This window comes from Tiliqua scincoides, chromosome 12, assembly GCF_035046505.1.
Source record: "Tiliqua scincoides isolate rTilSci1 chromosome 12, rTilSci1.hap2, whole genome shotgun sequence".
In the NCBI taxonomy this organism is placed as follows: domain Eukaryota; kingdom Metazoa; phylum Chordata; class Lepidosauria; order Squamata; family Scincidae; genus Tiliqua; species Tiliqua scincoides.
Genome location: NC_089832.1, coordinates 14,550,196 through 14,567,148, shown reverse-complemented (window position 1 = coordinate 14,567,148; position 16,953 = coordinate 14,550,196). Strand labels below are relative to the sequence as shown.

The 16,953-nt window shown below is 47.4% G+C and overlaps 2 protein-coding genes across 2 annotated transcripts in view; both read left to right on the top strand.

Moving 5' to 3' along the window:
- The first annotated feature begins 8,007 nt into the window (after nt 1–8,007).
- LOC136663212 (TLR adapter interacting with SLC15A4 on the lysosome-like) lies at nt 8,008–8,916 on the top strand. The gene has a single exon (XM_066640196.1). It carries the CDS (start codon nt 8,008–8,010, stop codon nt 8,914–8,916), a length of 909 nt encoding a protein of 302 aa, XP_066496293.1.
- A 6,777-nt stretch (nt 8,917–15,693) lies between these two features.
- Nucleotides 15,694–16,953, top strand: part of LOC136663210 (sodium/hydrogen exchanger 2-like) — a 26,021-nt gene continuing 24,761 nt past the window's right edge. The window contains exon 1 of the mRNA XM_066640195.1: nt 15,694–15,838. Within this exon, the coding sequence (XP_066496292.1) occupies nt 15,694–15,838 (145 nt within the window). The remainder of the gene's footprint in view (nt 15,839–16,953) is intronic.

Genomic DNA, 16,953 nt, shown 5'->3' with positions numbered 1-16,953 from the left:
GACCCTCCGCGATACCTAGGGCCCACAGTACATGCTGATTTTCAAGAACATAGCCCCTGCATAAAATGCGCCATGCCTGTGTACATCATTGGAAAAATGCAGTAGGCAAAGGAGTTGTGAATCTATAAAGGGAAATGGAAAGCCTTGCATGTTAACCACCATCATCCCAGGAGCTTGAAAGGGGAAGTGTCTTGCTTAACCACTTCAGAATCCCAGGGTCATTGGGTTGCTTTGCAGTTCACACAGCCATACCTCACAAAATCACATCTGCCAGCCTTATACCCAGGACTGTATCCTCTGCAAAGAAAGGTTACAACGTGCGGGACATAGAACATGATGGAGGTTTGTCAAATTATGCACGGGTAGAGAGACATTTTTCTCCCTCTCTCAGAAGAAAAATTGGTCCTACGATGAGCAGCAAGAACAAGTAAAGGAAGATGTTCTCTATGCAATGCATAACTGGTACTCTTGCTAACTGGGCAAAGAGGCAACTTTTAAAGTGATGATCCTTATATTTAGCAGCGGGAGAGCCACTGTCTCTCTTCATCCCAGCATAGCATCTTTTAGAATGGCTTTTTTCCTTAGTGGCTCATAGCATCTTTTCCAGTCTGCTGGTGTATCCTTGTTGGGGGGGGGGGGGGCGGATGAATCACTTTGGAACAGGGGACCCCATTTTTATTTCTTTGGCTCGTAAACTGCTTTGTGAACTGCATGTTTAAAGAAGCAATTTATCCCTTTTCTTTCATCATCATCGTGCCATTGTCAACAATTCTAGCTGGTCTGAAATGGAAATAATTGCTGGGAAGTGTGCACCAGTTAAGCAGTGTTCACTAGGGTGAAAGGTCAGTTCTGTCTACGTGCAACGTGAAATCTGGGCGTCAGATCTTGCAGATCTGATTTGAAACAGGCCTGAATTTTATCATATATTTTAGAAGGCAAATGGGAAATAATGCTGACGAAGGCTGCAATCCTAACCACACTTTTCTGAGAGTAAGCCCCGTTGAACAAAATAGGACTTACTTCTGAGTAGGCCTGGTTAGGATTGTGCCCCAAGTTGGCTATACTTGTCAATACTTTGTATTGCTGAAACAGAGACGCCTGCGTTGGCTCGGTCAGGTCATGAGAATGGATGATGGACGGATCCCAAAGGATCTCCTCGATGGAGAACTTGTGCAAGGAAAGCGCCCTACAGGTAGACCACAGCTGCGATACAAGGACACCTGCAAGAGGGATCTGAAGGCCTTAGGAGTGGACCTCAACAAGTGGGAAACCCTGGCCTCTGAGCGGCCCGCTTGGAGGCAGGCTGTGCAGCATGGCCTCTCCCAGTTTGAAGAGACACTTGGCCAACAGACTGAGGCAAAGAGGCAAAGAAGGAAGGCCCATAGCCAGGGAGACAGACCAGGGACAGACTGCACTTGCTCCCGGTGTGGAAGGGATTGTCACTCCCGAATCGGCCTTTTCAGCCACACTAGACGCTGTTCCAAAACCACCTTTCAGAGTGCAATACCATAGTCTTTCGAGACTGAAGGTTGCCAACAACTTTGTAACTAACTGTTTAACTGCTGCCAAAAAAAGTCTCCCCCCCCCCCCCAATCTTTTAAAGCGCAGTCAAGGGTCCAGCCATGGGCACAAACATGGCACACCAGCTAGGCATTGATAGTATCTGACTTATAATAATATTTAACGCCCAATTCTATCCAGCTTTCCAGCACTGATGCACCTGTGCCAATGGCGCATGCACTATATCTTGCAGTGGGGAAGCAGTCACTGACGCCTCCTCAAGGTAAGGGAACAGATGTCCCCTTACCTTGGGGCTCTATTGTGGCTGCATCAAGTGCTGGAAATTGTGCAGCCACTTGAAGGCAATAGGGCCCTCAGGTATAATGATGAAGGGAGAGTTTGGGGTGGGTAGTAAAAGGAGGAAAGCTTGGAGACTGGACTGAGGAACTAGTGGCCAATGGACTACTGGAACTGCTGATGGACTGATGAGTGAACGGACTTTGGAGACTGCTGAAGACACTGAGATTGGTGTGTGGCTGCCATGCCCAAGACCTGCTGAGGACCAAGGTGCTGCGATAGTGGTGGGAGAAGCTGCTAGCAGGAGAGGGGAGGAAGGAGGACCTCTGCAGGCTGAACAGGTGAGCTACCCTGGTGGTGGGGTCCAGCAGTGCTGCAGGGCAGAAATAGGGCCATTGTTGGGGAAAGAAGGGGAGCTAATTAGCTGAAAGTGGGCCTAATTCTCCAAGTGGAACTTGGAGCGGGAATCTGGCAAAACATCTGGTATGGGAGGGGGCCCATGGGGGGGTGATGCAATGAGCTCTCACACTGGGTGTCACAAATCCAAGTGACGCTTCTTCCTGGGAGTCACTCATATTGACCTCAGTGGAGTTTCAAAATGAGTTACAACAACGTTTCTGTTTTGTTTTTTAGACTTTCAAATGAGCCAAATTTCTCTTTTTCTCTTTCCATTCAGGACGCTGCTGCTCCAGGGTGAATTGGCACTGCAGGAAACAGGTCCACTGCAACCTCTTTGCCTGTGTGCCCTATGTGTGCCCTATGACCAAGCTAAACACAGCAGTGCATAGAGCAATTGTATATTCTTTAAACAAGCTCCACAATTGGTCCTCATTCTAACAGTTACTACAGATCTCACAAGCAGCACGCACCAGTAACTCCCAGAAGACCATGCTTTGTGCACACACACAAAAAATGAGCAGCCGTGGTCTTCTGCATTCTCACAATTTAAAGGATCTGTGAATTAGTTGTATAGGATTGGACAGCGGTTCTCAAACTTTTTAGCTCTGGGACCCGCTTTTTAGAATGAGTCTCTCGGGACCAGCCGGAAGTGATGTCATTAGCCTGGAAATGATGTCACGACTGGAAGTGACATCATCAAGCATTTTCAACACACCCCATAGGACCACATCAAAATCAGGTAAATAAGTAAATTAAAGTTACAAGTAAATAAGTAAACAAAAAGTTACAATAATTTAATAAGTAAATTAAAGTTACAATAATTTAAAAACTTATTTAAATTTTAAATTTAACCATTCTAACTCTCCCAAGTGGTTGATGAGCTGTTTAAAAAAATATCCCCAAACATTCCAAAGGCTGCAATCCTATCCACACTTACCAGGGAGTAAGTCCCATCAGTTATGCCAATAGAGCAATAGATTTGCACAAATGAGAAGGTGTTGTTGACTCTACTCACTGGTCTAACTTCCAAGAGTCAGAGCAGTGGTCTCTGTAGTTCAGAACTGACCACATTATTTGGCAGCAGCTCTCCAAAGTCCCAGGCAGGGATCTCTGCACGTTGTACCTGGAGATTGAACCTGAGAGGCTTGGCATGCAAATGATTTGGAGTTATTAACAAGCAGTTGGCCAAATTTGCAGATGACACCAAACTATTTTTCCACCCAGAACCGCCTGGTGTTATCTGTAAGCTTGGCCACCTGACTGTTGACCCTTAACTCCAAATCACTTCTGAACGCTGTTGCTTTCAAGCTGAATGGCCACGTGGCTCAAAGCCCTGGAAAGCCTAAGCACTGCACAGTTCAGAGCTCAGTGTTCCTGATGACGTGACATCATCGCTGTGCATCCAAAAATGGGGGTGAAATGCTGTGCGGTCGCCTAAGGGGGTCCACACAGTGCTGTGGCCTCCCCCTTAAAGGGAATATTGCTTGTGAACAAGTTAAAAGCACTGGTCATCTCTTGTTCTTCAGACCCCTGTCATATACTTGGGTGCTCAGAGTTGTTGGTTCTGAACCCTAGAGCCCTCAAAGATCCCTGTTCGGTAGTACTGCCACCACCCTGTAAGAGCCAGTGCCTCAGTCCGGGGACACCCAGACCCTCTAGGCTTAACTATATCCCTTGTAGGCACTGAGCACTTTCTTTACTTAAAGTCTCAGTCCTCAAGTTACTAGTCCACAATGAGGATTTTTGGTAGCTTGCTGAATGGCTAGGCAGGATTCTGAACCTTTGTCCCCAACAGACAATGAACCAACATGGTAAAAGGATTTTTACTTTATTAAGTACATAGGGTTACAAAAAGGTTACAAAAGGCAGCAAATGCTAGAGGCATAAAAACTTCTAGGAAACATATCAGCATAAAATAATAAAGCTAACTGGCTAACTCTATTATTCTCTAAATCTGGGTCAGCTTCTTTTGTAGATCCGAAGGTCAGTAACCTAAGAGGCCACATGGTCCTGGCGGGGCAGGATGTGCACCCACCTCCTATCTCACCAAGAGACAAAGACCAAAGACCCTGTCCTCTGGAAGTGGGGCTGGATGCTCGCCCTCTCAGCTCTTCCCTCCCCCCTGGAGATCTACAGCTGCATTCCATCCTTGATGGGCGTCTCTCTGGCTGCCTAGGTGCTACATTATCACCTTCCATTGAGTTGTAAATTCCTAGCAGCTAGGAACTGCAAGCCACTTCTGTGTTACTGTTTAGCTTGGTTCAGGTTTTACATGTTACTAGGCCTAAACTGTACATATTCATGACAACCCCTTACCTGAGACCAGTTCAAATACAGGTACCTGCCCCATGTCCTCTGTAGTGAAGGCAGATGCAAAGATTCTCTGCATTCTGAATCTCCTCTTCCCCTTTGCTATTTAAGGGTCCTCTTTGTCAGGTTTCCTACTTTTGGTGCATTTAAAGAAGTGCCTGTTGTTTGCCTTGATATTTTCCACCACATTCTCCTCATTGTATTTTTTTCACATCCCTTATTGTGAGTTTTAATTTCTATTACCAGAGTTAAGTGTTCCTCTCTTGTTCTTGTTTGGGCAAGACTTCCAGTTTCTGAAAGAAGCCTTGTTGCCATTTATAGCTTCCTTGACTCCACTCGTGAACCTCCCGGACCTGGCGGTGCTATACAGTCAGCTGAACTTCTGTTGCGGTTTCAAATGACCTCCGAAGCACTATGGAGATATTTGATCTCCCTGACCCCATCCTTTCCATTGCCTTTCTATAAGTCCACTCAATTTTGAGAAATCCTTTCTTTTGACATCAATAGAGTCTGAGTTGGACTTCCTTGGCAAATGTCCAAGTCCATGTACGTTGAACCAGATCGCATCATGGTCACTGTTCCTCGCTGATTCAACACTTACATCTTGCACAAGGTTTTGAGTGCTGCATAGGATTAAGTCAAGGGGTATCTCCCTTCTGGTTGGCTATGAAATCAACTATTCTAGAGCACAGTTGTTTACAACCCAATCCTATTCAGCCCTGGCAAAGCGGAGCTGCATGGCCCACACTATATTCAGTGCTAAAACTGGGCAGGTTGGAGAGCTCCTTGGTAAGAGAACGTTTGTTCCCTTACCCTGTGTTGAACCACAGCCTGCCCAATGAAGTGATCTTGTTTCTGTACCGGTGAAGTAACTGGTGCAAGTCTGAGTAACCGAGAGGACAGGAGGTACGGTCTGGAGGTTGAGCTATTGCCTGAAGATGCTAAGCAGGATCAACCACGTATGGGAGACTGGTAGTCTCTGATGGAGCTCACAGAGGAACGTGAATTATGTGGATTGTGGTGGAGTCAGCTGACAAGAGACATAAAATCTAGCTGCCTACGAAGTCTTGGAAGGTGTCAGAGTGCAGCCAGGATGATGACCACACATTGAAAGGGAGGCATCTGGAGAAACTGAGGGTTCTATGAATTGTATATAGAACAGCAATTGTAAAAAAACCCATCCCTCTGGCCTCCAACCCAGGCAACCCCAACTGCAGGATTGACCTGCAGACCCAGCAATGTGCACAGTGTGGCTCGCACATGCTTGATAATAGTCTGTTTGACGCATAATCTCTTGTGTAAACTCTCTTGTGTCTTTAGAAAGGTGGCATAAAATTCCTGAACGAACGAACGAACGAACTAACTAACTAACTAACTAACTAACCCACCCACCCACCCCATGCAGGACTTTCAGGCCAAGTACAGGTGTTAATTGTCGCTGCCAACTCAGGGTTCACTGCCCTCCCCCTTTTTGCCCTCCCCCCCGCCCCAGAACACAGGGTCCCCTGCCTACAGGGTTGACTGTATCCCTAAGATTCTACAGACCTACAGACCTGGGACGTCACATACACTAAAAGTTTCCCATGGTGCCCTGCAGCTCCCAGGGCCAACCCTGGCTGGCCCTGTGGTTTTTGAAGGGGATGTGTCACCTCCTGCCTTGCTGGTCTATCCCTCCTGCCTCCAACCCAAGTAACCCCAACGGCAGGATCGACCCGCAGACCCACAATGTGGCCCTCACGTGCTTTGTAATGTTCTGTGTGACGCACACTCCAGTTTCACTATTGAGCGGTGTGCGGTTCCCCTTTCCCAAGTGATTCTCTAAATAGCAACATCGGCCCCTTTGGGAGACGGGGCCGGGTTCGTTGCGTAATATTTTGCCGCTGAAAGTCATATCCTCTTTTGGACTTGGGGTGACTAGAAAAGCAGTCACAGATTTTTCCACTTCTCTATTGGTCAGAGTCAAAAAAGGACAGCAGCCTGGTTCCTTCAGCAGTGGACACTTGGAAGGGCTTTGAAGAACACAAGCGCAAAGCACCTCCTCGTTCTGGGTTGCTGCCAACCTGACAGCTGATTGCCGAAGCATGTCACCCCTGTCACTTTGAAAAGGTACATTTCGTATATTTCTCTTTATTACTCCAAAGGTTCTAGAACAAACCTTTTGTTTTTCTTCAATACAAAGACTGCAGAGGGGATGCACTTGTTGCTTGAAGCCGAGCCCACCTGCCCTCTCTAGGGTCTGTTTGGCTCTGAAACGGAGCCATTCTGGGAAGAGATGTAGAGTGCAGGCATGGGGGCAATGTGATAGCACAGGGGGATGAGGTTGCCACTTCACTATATTGTCTCACCCTGGGCACCATTAAGCCCTGGTTTTACTACTCCATGCTTGATCCCTAATTCTTTGGCTCCCTTGTAGGGCTTCAGGTTGGCTCCAATAATCTTTTGTGAGGTTCCTACTCTCCAAAAGTAGCCAGAGCTAACTTAAGTATCTGCCTTCTTTCTACCACTGGCTGCCAGACTTCACCTTCTTCTGGGTGCTCTGCTGCCTTGTGTTCAGACAAAGGGGAACACAAGGTCACCAGAATGGTCCTCATCTGATGAACATGGAGTTCAACAAATGCGTCAGAAGGCAGTCTCTTCCCCACCACAGTAGTATAAAGCAGGGGTGGGTAAACCCCAGCCCGGGGGCCATATGTGGCCCTCGGGATCCCCCAATCCAGTCTGTAGGGATCTCCCAGTGTGAGCCTCTGGCCTGTCAGAGACTGTTGGAGCTCGTGCTGGCCGGTGACTCCATGCTCAACCACCAGACGCAAGCTGCTGGCCAGGTTAGAGCAAGGCCTTTTATAGTCTCCATGTGTCTCTGCTTTTCCCTGGACATTATTTACCCAGTGCAAAGGACAATAGGATGGGTACTCATTAGCACTGGGGCACAACAGAAAGGAATGGCCATAGTTTATCTCAGCTTATGCTAGCAAATGGTGCGGTTGTGAAGTCTTTTACAGCTGAAGTTATTGTGAGAGTTACAATCCTAAACAAGATTGTACAAATTGCAAGGGAGGAGATTCTGGTTGGACATCTGGAAGAGATTCGTGATTGTCAAGGGTGGTTCAGCAGTGGAGCAGATTGTGAAGGGTGGTGGTGGACTCTCTCTCCCTGGAGATCTTCAAGCAGAAGTTCGACCAGCACCTGCTGGAGACACTCTAAGAGGATTTCCTGCTATAGATAGGGGTTGGACAAGGTGAACTTGTGGGTCCCTTTCACCTCTATGATTCTGATTCTATACCTGCACTGGAGTAAGAAAATTCCATTTGAATTTAATATGGCTTACTTCTGAGTAGGCATGGCTAGGTTTGTGCTGTAAACCCCTGCTGTTCTGCAGCCGCAGCGCAAAAAGTGGAGACGCTCCCCTTCCCTTTCCAAAATGACTTGCAACATGACTTCTTTCTATTTTGTAGGCACTGCCCCAACTCCATCAATCAGGCAGTTTCCAAACCCGGGCCCACAATGCTGGCAGAGTGTGTTTTGACTGGCATCGCATACAGAGACGAAACATACAAATCCCATCACCGTCAGAGATTAAAAACGGTCAGCGATGACTCCTGGCAAGATGAACTGACGGCGGCGGACGCAAACAGAGACTTCCATCCCAAAGCTGAAAGGCAGGGAGCTGAAATGGTGACCGTGGCATCTTGTGAAGATCAAGAAGTTCACCAGGGAAGACCTGCACAAAAGTCACTTACCAATGGGTGCATTGGCATCTCTCCATCATCTCCTCTCTGTACACCAAAGCGAAAGCAATACTGTGAAAAACTGGATTTGTACAGATCTTGGTCTGGCCAAAGTCTGTATCAGAACTACCCTGATCTGCATATTGGAGGAGGTCACATAGCTGATCATACATGTGACTCCGGTTGCGTCATGGGTGAGGTCTATGCTGAATGGTTCAATGGTCCTGTTTTATTGTCAGAAGATTTCCCCTCCAGCCAGGCCTCTCCACTTAACCATTTGCAGAAAGCAAAGGCGATAAAGCCCTGGAATGGAGACGAGACTGGGGAGAAAAGCATGACGACCCACAGGGAGCCTCTTTCCAATTCGATGATCAACATCTACATGGAGGTAAAGGTTCAGGAACTGTATAAGCAGCTTTTGGAAGAGGAAATGACCAGGTGCGGTTCCCTAACCCACGTCCTGACGTCCAGCTTGCTGATGGGTAATGTCGGGGAGCCAAGTCTCCAGCTGCCCCATGACTCGTACATGGAAGCATCCAAGGCCACACAGGCCCTCTGGCACTCCCTGGCACGACTGAGTTTTCAGAATGCCAGCTACGGAAGCAGCGATGATTTCAGCACACCCAATTTACAGATCTCCAAACCGCTTCTCGAAAGGAAGTCCTCTGTGGCTCGTAACGCTTAGAAAAAGAATCTTTGGTTCAAACGTGCTACCGTCAGCCCTCCTCCCTTTTCCCCTTGCGTATTGTCCACCTGTACAGGGGTAAGACGTCTTTAGGGGGGGGGAGAGAGAGAGAGAGAGAGAATTGTATGCTGTTAACAGACTGAGAGCTGATAATTGTGGAGGTATGGATAGAGTAGGGGTTATTTTCTGAGAGGGGTGTGGTGAACTTTGGTCTTTCTGAGAGGGAGGCCATGGAGTATGTGGTGATCTCTACATGGAAATTGGGTTTGCCCAATGTGATTCCAACCTGCTTGGAGTCTTTGCTTACCTGACAACCCCTGAGCTATGGTCTGAGAGTGCCATCTAGCAGGGACATCAGGGAATGCCACCCAGCAGGGAGAGTACCATCTAGTAGGGAGCCACAGTGCAGAGACTCAAGTTGAGTCCCGAGCCGCTGCCCCTTGACTCGAGTCGCCCACGAGTCATAAAGGCAGCCGTCACAACTCGTCCAGAGCCATTTTTTGGGGTCATTTTGACTTGAGAGAGTATTTTTGAAACGTGAATCAAGGCCCTGAAGCTACGGGGAAAAAAGCAGCAAGCACATGCACAAAACAGAGTCGCAAGCACACACAAAAGCAAGTCTTGACTCGAGTCTTTTCATTTTTAGGGTAAAACCCCCAAGTCCTGAATTAGTGCCCAAGTTTTTGACACACAGGACTGGAATCTCGAGTCACAAAATACGCATGTTTTCACGACTCAAGTCCGAGTCATCTGAATCTTGGCCCAACCCTGCCATCTAGTGGCCAAAAGAACATTCTTTCAGCCATGCGTAGTGGGGTTTTGACTGGGTCAGAATTGCTATAAGAGCAGGTGTCTGAGAGTCATCTAGCCTTGCCTCAGTTTCCCACTTCTATGAGCGCCTGTGGAAATGCTACTAGGTTCTCCAGTGACCAGGCTTCTGCTGACTGCTGTCCTTGCATCCAACACTAAGGGGATTGTAAGCTCAGAGCAGAATAGCACTGTTTTTTTCTTTGCTATGTGGGAAATTCTTTGGTTTTAGTCTGACCTCACCTTTGGTTAGAGCGTATGCCCTCGTCGTTCTGTGAACAGAACTTTTGCTCAGCTCTCAGCAGCTTTTCTTAACATCCAACCTGACACCATGTTCTGGAGAACCTGAACATTGGCTTAAAATCCTCCATGTTTTTCTGCTGGCCCTAATAAAACGGTATTGCTTGGGGCAGAAAACCAATAGTGTGAACCTGGGCGTGTCTACTCAGAAGCAAGCCCAATGGAGTTTAATGGGACATGCTCCCAGGAAAGCATACATAAGATTGCAGCCCGAGTATCAGATTCCTTTCTTGTGTAAACCACTCTGAGTGCATCTTGCTTACATGTGGCATCTAAATAAAGACATTTTGAACAGTAAAAGTAGAGTATGGCTTTCTTTATGTCCTTCTTGCGCATCCTTGAGGACTATGATTTTGAAACTTTAGATATAGGCTGATGGGTTCTGAGCTGTCTGTGACAGATCAGGAGAGAGATCTTGGGGTGGTGGTGGACAGGTCGATGAAAGTGTCGACCCAATGTGCGGCGGCAGTGAAGAAGGCCAATTCTATGCTTGGGATCATTAGGAAGGGTATTGAGAACAAAACGGCTAATATTACGAGCCATTGTACAAATCGATGGTAAGGTCACACCTGGAGTATTGTGTCCAGTTCTGGTCGCCGCATTTCAAAAAAGACATAGTGGAAATGGAAAAGGTGCAAATGAGAGTGACTAAGATGATTACGGGGCTGGGGCACCTTCCTGATGAGGAAAGGCTACGGCGTTTGGGCCTCTTCAGCCTAGAAAAGAGGTGCCTGAGGGAGGACATGATTGAGACATACAAAATTATGCAGGGGATGGACAGAGTGGATAGGGAGATGCTCTTTACACTCTCACATAACACCAGAACCAGGGGACATCCACTCAAATTGAGTGTTGGGAGAGTTAGAGCAGACAAAAGAAAATATTTCTTTACTCAGCGTTTGGTTGGTCTGTGGAACTCTTTGCCACAGGATGTGGTGATGGCGACTGGCCTGGATGCCTTTAAAAGGGGATTGGACAAGTTTCTGGAGGAAAAATCCATTACGGGCTACAAGCCATGATGCGTATGTGCAGCCTCCTGATTTTAGAAATGGGTTATGTCAGAATGCCAGATGCAAGGGAGGGCACCAGGATGAGGTCTCTTGTTATCTGGTGTGCTCCCTGGGGCATTTGGTGGGCCGCTGTGAGATACAGGAAGCTGGACTAGATGGGCCTATGGCCTGATCCAGTGGGGCTGTTCTTATGTTATGAAACACATGAGGGCAGCAGATGCCTGTCTTGCAAGCGTGTAGCTCTATTCTGTTGTGATGCCCCATTAACAGAGGCTTCCGTCTCTCCATGTCTCCTATTAAAAAGTGAATTTTTGCACCAATACACAAATTGATCATAGAACAGTTCATAAGAACATAAGAAGAGCCCTGCTGGATCAGGCCCAAGGCTCTTTTAGTCCAGCTTCCTGTATCTCACAGCGACCCACCAGATGCCTCCAGGAGCACACAAAATACCCCAAGATACTTGCATCTCACGGCCACTCCCATGCACCTGGCATTCCGTTTACCCTCGTACCCCCCCAACGAAGACACCAGACTGCACTTGGCTATTTTCCTTGGAGTATGATTGGCAAGGCTCTGCTTTCCCTGCATCCCCTGACCTCACATCTCTGCTCCCCCAGCCTATCACTCGGAATAGCTGCTTCACTTGGCCATATTGGTGGGTAGGGCCTAAGGCTGTGGTCAAAGGAGGGAAGCTGCCATCCTGAGTCAGCAGTGGCCCCCCCTTGGCACTGGGAATCAGTTGTCTGATGCTATGAATGGGCTGTTCCTTGCGCCACAACTTATATTTATAGCATAGACTGGAAGCTGCCAGTGACAGACTCATTTGCAAATGTAATAATATTTATGCTCAACAGACTGGCGCAGTGCATGAACGTTGGCAAACAATGCGGAAAAGGGACAATCTGATTAAAATTACACGGTGCGGTATGGAATGTTTACATTTCCTGCCTTTATGCATATGTTAGTTGGTAACAGCCTTGATGAGCAGATGCAAACACTGTTGTCGCTCACAGAGGCTGGGGATTGCGCTCGACTAAGAGATGGGTGGCAAGAGATGGTGGGGAGACGTCGATTTCTGGTCTGCGGAAAACAAAACCCAGAGAGTTTTACATGGGAGTTATGTGGGGGAAGGGCAAAGCAGTGTACCCAAGAGCCCCTGGGGCTGCGACATCATGACACCACTTCTGGGTTCTCCTGGAGAAGATGCTGGTGGTGGCTGCTTCATGATCTGGCTGCTACCCTGTCCCTTCCTTCTCCTTGGGAACCTCCACAGCAGAAGGAATGCAATGGCCTTCACCAGCATCTCCTCATCCTTCAGGAGAACCCAGAGATGTCTCCAGGTTCACACAGAGGAGGACGCTCTGGTGGTGGTGGTTTTACTGCTGCCCCCGTTCCTTCTCTTGTGGAGGCTTCCCCTTGAAGGGGACCGTGACACCACTGAGCAGAAGGAACAGGGGGGAGATGATCAACACAAGGCATGATCTGTCTTCAAGGGGCACCCAGGGCAGATGTCCTTGCCTGCCCCACCCTAGATACCCTACTGTATTATTCTATCTGTGTCTTTGATTGCTTGTTTCATTATGCTTTGTGTTGCTTTGAATGACCACTGTTGGTGGTCTTGGGTGGTCTCTGTGTTATAAAGAGGGGGGTCCAGCTATTTTAGTTGATCTGGATGATGACAGCTTCACATGTGTCAAACTGCTGGTCGCAGTTCCCTGTGCAGCTTTCCTGTTCTATGCTGGGTATTTTTGTGCATCCCATCGATCTGTCAAATGGATTCGGTATTGACCGAGCTGCAAAAGAGCGCATGGTCGCTGAGCATTATGAAGCTTTTCCCCCCTCTTTCACTCATCACAGCATGCACTTTCAAAAGGGTGAGAAGTGCCACGGCAGGCAAGTGGGAAACCAAGCTCTCCTAAGGGTTAGAGGGCTTGGCCAAAACAACCCCTCCACATCCTGTCCCTGGTGGGATTTCCTCATCTTGGACCTGTCACGCTGGCTACCATTTAAACTGTGCAGACCTGAGCCTCAAAGCACAATATCTGAGGCAGAACAGCCAAGGCCCATGTAAGATCAGGTTGCCACCTGCTTCTGGGGCCCTGCTCACTGGTTCTTGCTGACAGAGTCCATGAATGCAGCATCTTTTGGTATAAGCTGTACAAAACGTTATTAAAAAGGTTACTTCCTCACTAGAGGGCCATCATGCTAGCAGATGTGAATGATTACCTAAAAAGGACTTTTGACTACCCATTTATGGAGGACTTAATCTGTCAGAAAGCCACCAACTTGCCTTGCTGGTGGCAGGCGAAAAGACATTTTGGGTTAAGAACATAAGAACAGCCCCGCTGGATCAGGCCATAGGCCCATCTAGTCCAGCTTCCTGGATCTTACAGCAGCCCACCAAATGCCCCAGGGAGCACACCAGCGCACACTTTGAGTTAGAGGGGAAAAGATTACTGGTTTGCCATTAGTTCAGGTCTGGTGTCTCTTAGGAAGCCAGCGCAAAAGCTGGTCATTGATTTTTCATTTGATTTGTCCAGCAGTAGCCTGGAGCTCACATATTTTAATTAGTGATGCTCTACCAAAATCTCTGGCATAGTATTGCTGACTTCACAGAGGTCATCAGCACCGTGTGTTTAGGTCTTCGTATCATGAAGGCATCAGATCGTAGTTGTCAACATGTGCCCTGCCTGCTTTTACATTAGCCCTATGCAACGTGTTGCCTTCTAATGACCTACCAAAATGACCTACCTTCTAATGACCTACCAAAATGAACGATTTTGCAATTGTGGCCTCAGAGAGGTAGACTCTCTTCCACACATTGTTCTGCACTGTGCTTTTAATCAAGTGCTCAGAGACCAGTATCTCCAGTTGTCAGGAAACAAAAAAGGTCTCTCTGAGATCACCTCTTTACAACTTTTGCTGGCGGGTGAATTCGAATTCGTGACCCTTCCAGTTGCTAAATTTTTACATTTGAGCAACTTGAAGCAGGCTAAGCTGCTGGTTCTAAGCAACTTGGAGTAACTGTGTAAGCAAATTGTTGTGTTTTAACCCTTATTTCTTATCTCTCTTTTAATATATACCTTCATACATGACTGTTTGGAGATATTAGTTGTAAAACTATATGCCTAATAAAGGTATGTTGTTGTTGTTGTTGTTGTAAATGTGCCCTGCCTTCCACATGCATATGGTCAGATGACATGCTTTCAGACCTGTGGATGAACGTTCTAACAGAAGTGTGTTGGAAATCGACACATTAAAGAAGGGGGCATTCTGCCTTCCTAGGTTAGGAAAGGATATTGGATGCAAGTGAAATTCAAATCGTATCTATGAAAAGGGCAATTTAGTTAAAAAGCTGGGACTTACCAAGAGGTTACACTATTGAGGCATGTTCTGTCCTGGGACCACCCTCCAGGACCCCTATTAAAATCTTCATAAAGATTTAATGATTATATCTACAAATAATTAAATGCATGGAGGCACAACTGGAAAAAACAGAAGTGCCACTTAGAAGGCTCTCGCGGGTCGCATCCTGGAGGTCCTCTGATGCCCTCCAGTGTGGGCTAGCGATCCACACTGACTCAAATTCGTGGATCGCAAACCCAGGGATGAGATCACAAACCCACAGCCCTCCTTATCTGGAGGCTCGGCACCCATGGATTTGACTCAGCGCTGGTGCCATCCCCATGACAGGAGGGCCTCAGAGACCTGGAGGTGTCTGAAAAGTACCTCTCAAAAGCATCTGAGAGGCCTTCTGAGGGGCAGAGAGACTGCACGCAACCTTTGCATGCCTCAGAACACCTTCGGCTGTGACTAGAAGACACTTCCAGTCACGTCTGGAGGTCCTCTGTGGGCCCTCCCCGCAGTTTTGAATATCCACGGGTTTTGGAATCTGTGGGGGGTGTTGGAATGGATCTCCTGTGGATACTGAGGGCCCACTATAGGTTGGAGTATCTCCATTTTTTCCAATCCAGGGAGTGATAGGAGGAGGAACATAAGAACATAAGAACAGCCCCACTGGATCAGGCCAGAGGCCCATCTAGTCCAGCTTCCTGTATCTCATAGCAGCCCACCAATGACAGATTGAGTTTTGGGCCTCCAGTTAAACTGTTGCCTGAGGCAACTCCCTCAGTTGGCCTCACGAGTGGTCCAGCCCTGAACGCTGTGCTTGGTAGAGAATTTGACTTGTTTAGACCATAAGTGAATGAATTCCAGGATGAAGAAGTTCCCTCACTTCCATGGACAGTCCCACTTCACGTCCTGGACTTATGCAAATTGAAATCTCCTCTCCAAATGGCAATGTTCCTTGTATCAGGGCCGGACCTGGGGGTGAAGGGCGTAAGTAATTTAGAATGTGGTGGTTTGGCTGCATCAAGAATGTCTTTTAAAGCCAAGCGGGGCATCACTATAAACTGACTTGCACATCCAGCGGCACAATTTTAGTGCAGGCTTCAGAGTGCATTAACTGCAGCTGCCTCTGGAACACGACAGGCGGGAAGAGAAGCACCGAAAGAACTGAACAGTCAGCCAGCCAGGAGCTTCCCCATACAGAGAGAGCTTCAACAACCAAATGGAGAGTCTGCTCCTTGGATGGCCTCTGGGACCCTCTGCTTTGGTGCTCTTGACTATCCCAGTAGCCACTACACTCCAGGATTTTATGGATCTGCAGGCTCTGGGGCATGTAGACTTGGAGGGAAATGAATCCCAAACTCACCCAGTCTTCTTCTCCTTGGACTATCACCACGTTCAAGTACCTTTTGAAATCACCTTGTGGATCATGTTGGCTTCTTTGGCCAAAATAGGTAAGGTTGAAGCTTTGGCTCTCTGGACAGGAGGTAATGGGAAAGTTGCAATAGAAAGAGGGATTTCTAAATATTGAGTGGTGGGGTGGGGAAGGAGTTGGGTGTTGCTGGAGTAAGAGGTCTCGGTTCAAAGACCTATTGCCTAATCTCTCTTCAAAGACCTATTCCGTTGTCTGATCTCTACTCCAAGATTTTTTGAAATAAGAATATATTCTTCAAATTATACATATAAATTATTATTAGCAGTATTTATTATTATTATTAACTGTATTTATATACCGCTTTTCAACTAAAAGTTCACAATTATTCCTGCTAGCTGGGCAAAGGGGCACCTTTTTAAAGTGGGGAGCATTTTAAAACAAGGAGAGAGCGACCCTATATAGCCCCACATGGTGTCCCCTCTTGTGGCTGTTGCTGGTGTGTCTTAAAGTTGTGACTCTCTGGGGACAGGGTACTATCCTATCACTGATTTTGCTGTGCAAACTTTTTTGTTTGATGAAAAGCAGGTTATAGATTCCAATTCTTGTTTCAAAGGCACAAAGGGCACAATCCTAACCAGGTCTACCCAGAAGTAAGTCCTATTGTAAGTAAAGGACCCGAGCCCTTTATGCCTTGGGTACGGGGTATTTGAGGGACCGCCTCCTTCCCTACAATCCTGCCCGTGCTCTTAGAACATCTGGGGGGGGCCCTTTTGACTGTGCCGCCACTAAGAGATGTGAGAGGGGCGGCGGCCAGGAAGAGGGCCTTCTCAGTGGTGGCCCCCGAACTGTGGAATACCCTCCCCTTAGAACTGAGAACTGCTCCCTCGTTGCTAACGTTTCAGCGTGGACTGAAGACCTTTTTATTTCAAAAAGCTTTTACTTATTGACAGGCTGGCTGGCGTTCTTGCTTCTTGCTTTTTATATGAAAATCCACGGGGTTTGTTTGTTTTTAGATTTTCTAATTATTGTAAATTGTTTTTAATGATTGTTTTTAATGCTGTATTTTTTGAAGTATTTGTAAGCCGCCTTGTGTGCCCGTTGGGCAAAAAGGTGGGGTATAAATTAATAATAATAATAATAATGTGTTCAATGGATCTTACTCCCAGGAGAGCGAGGTTAGGATTGCAGCCAAAG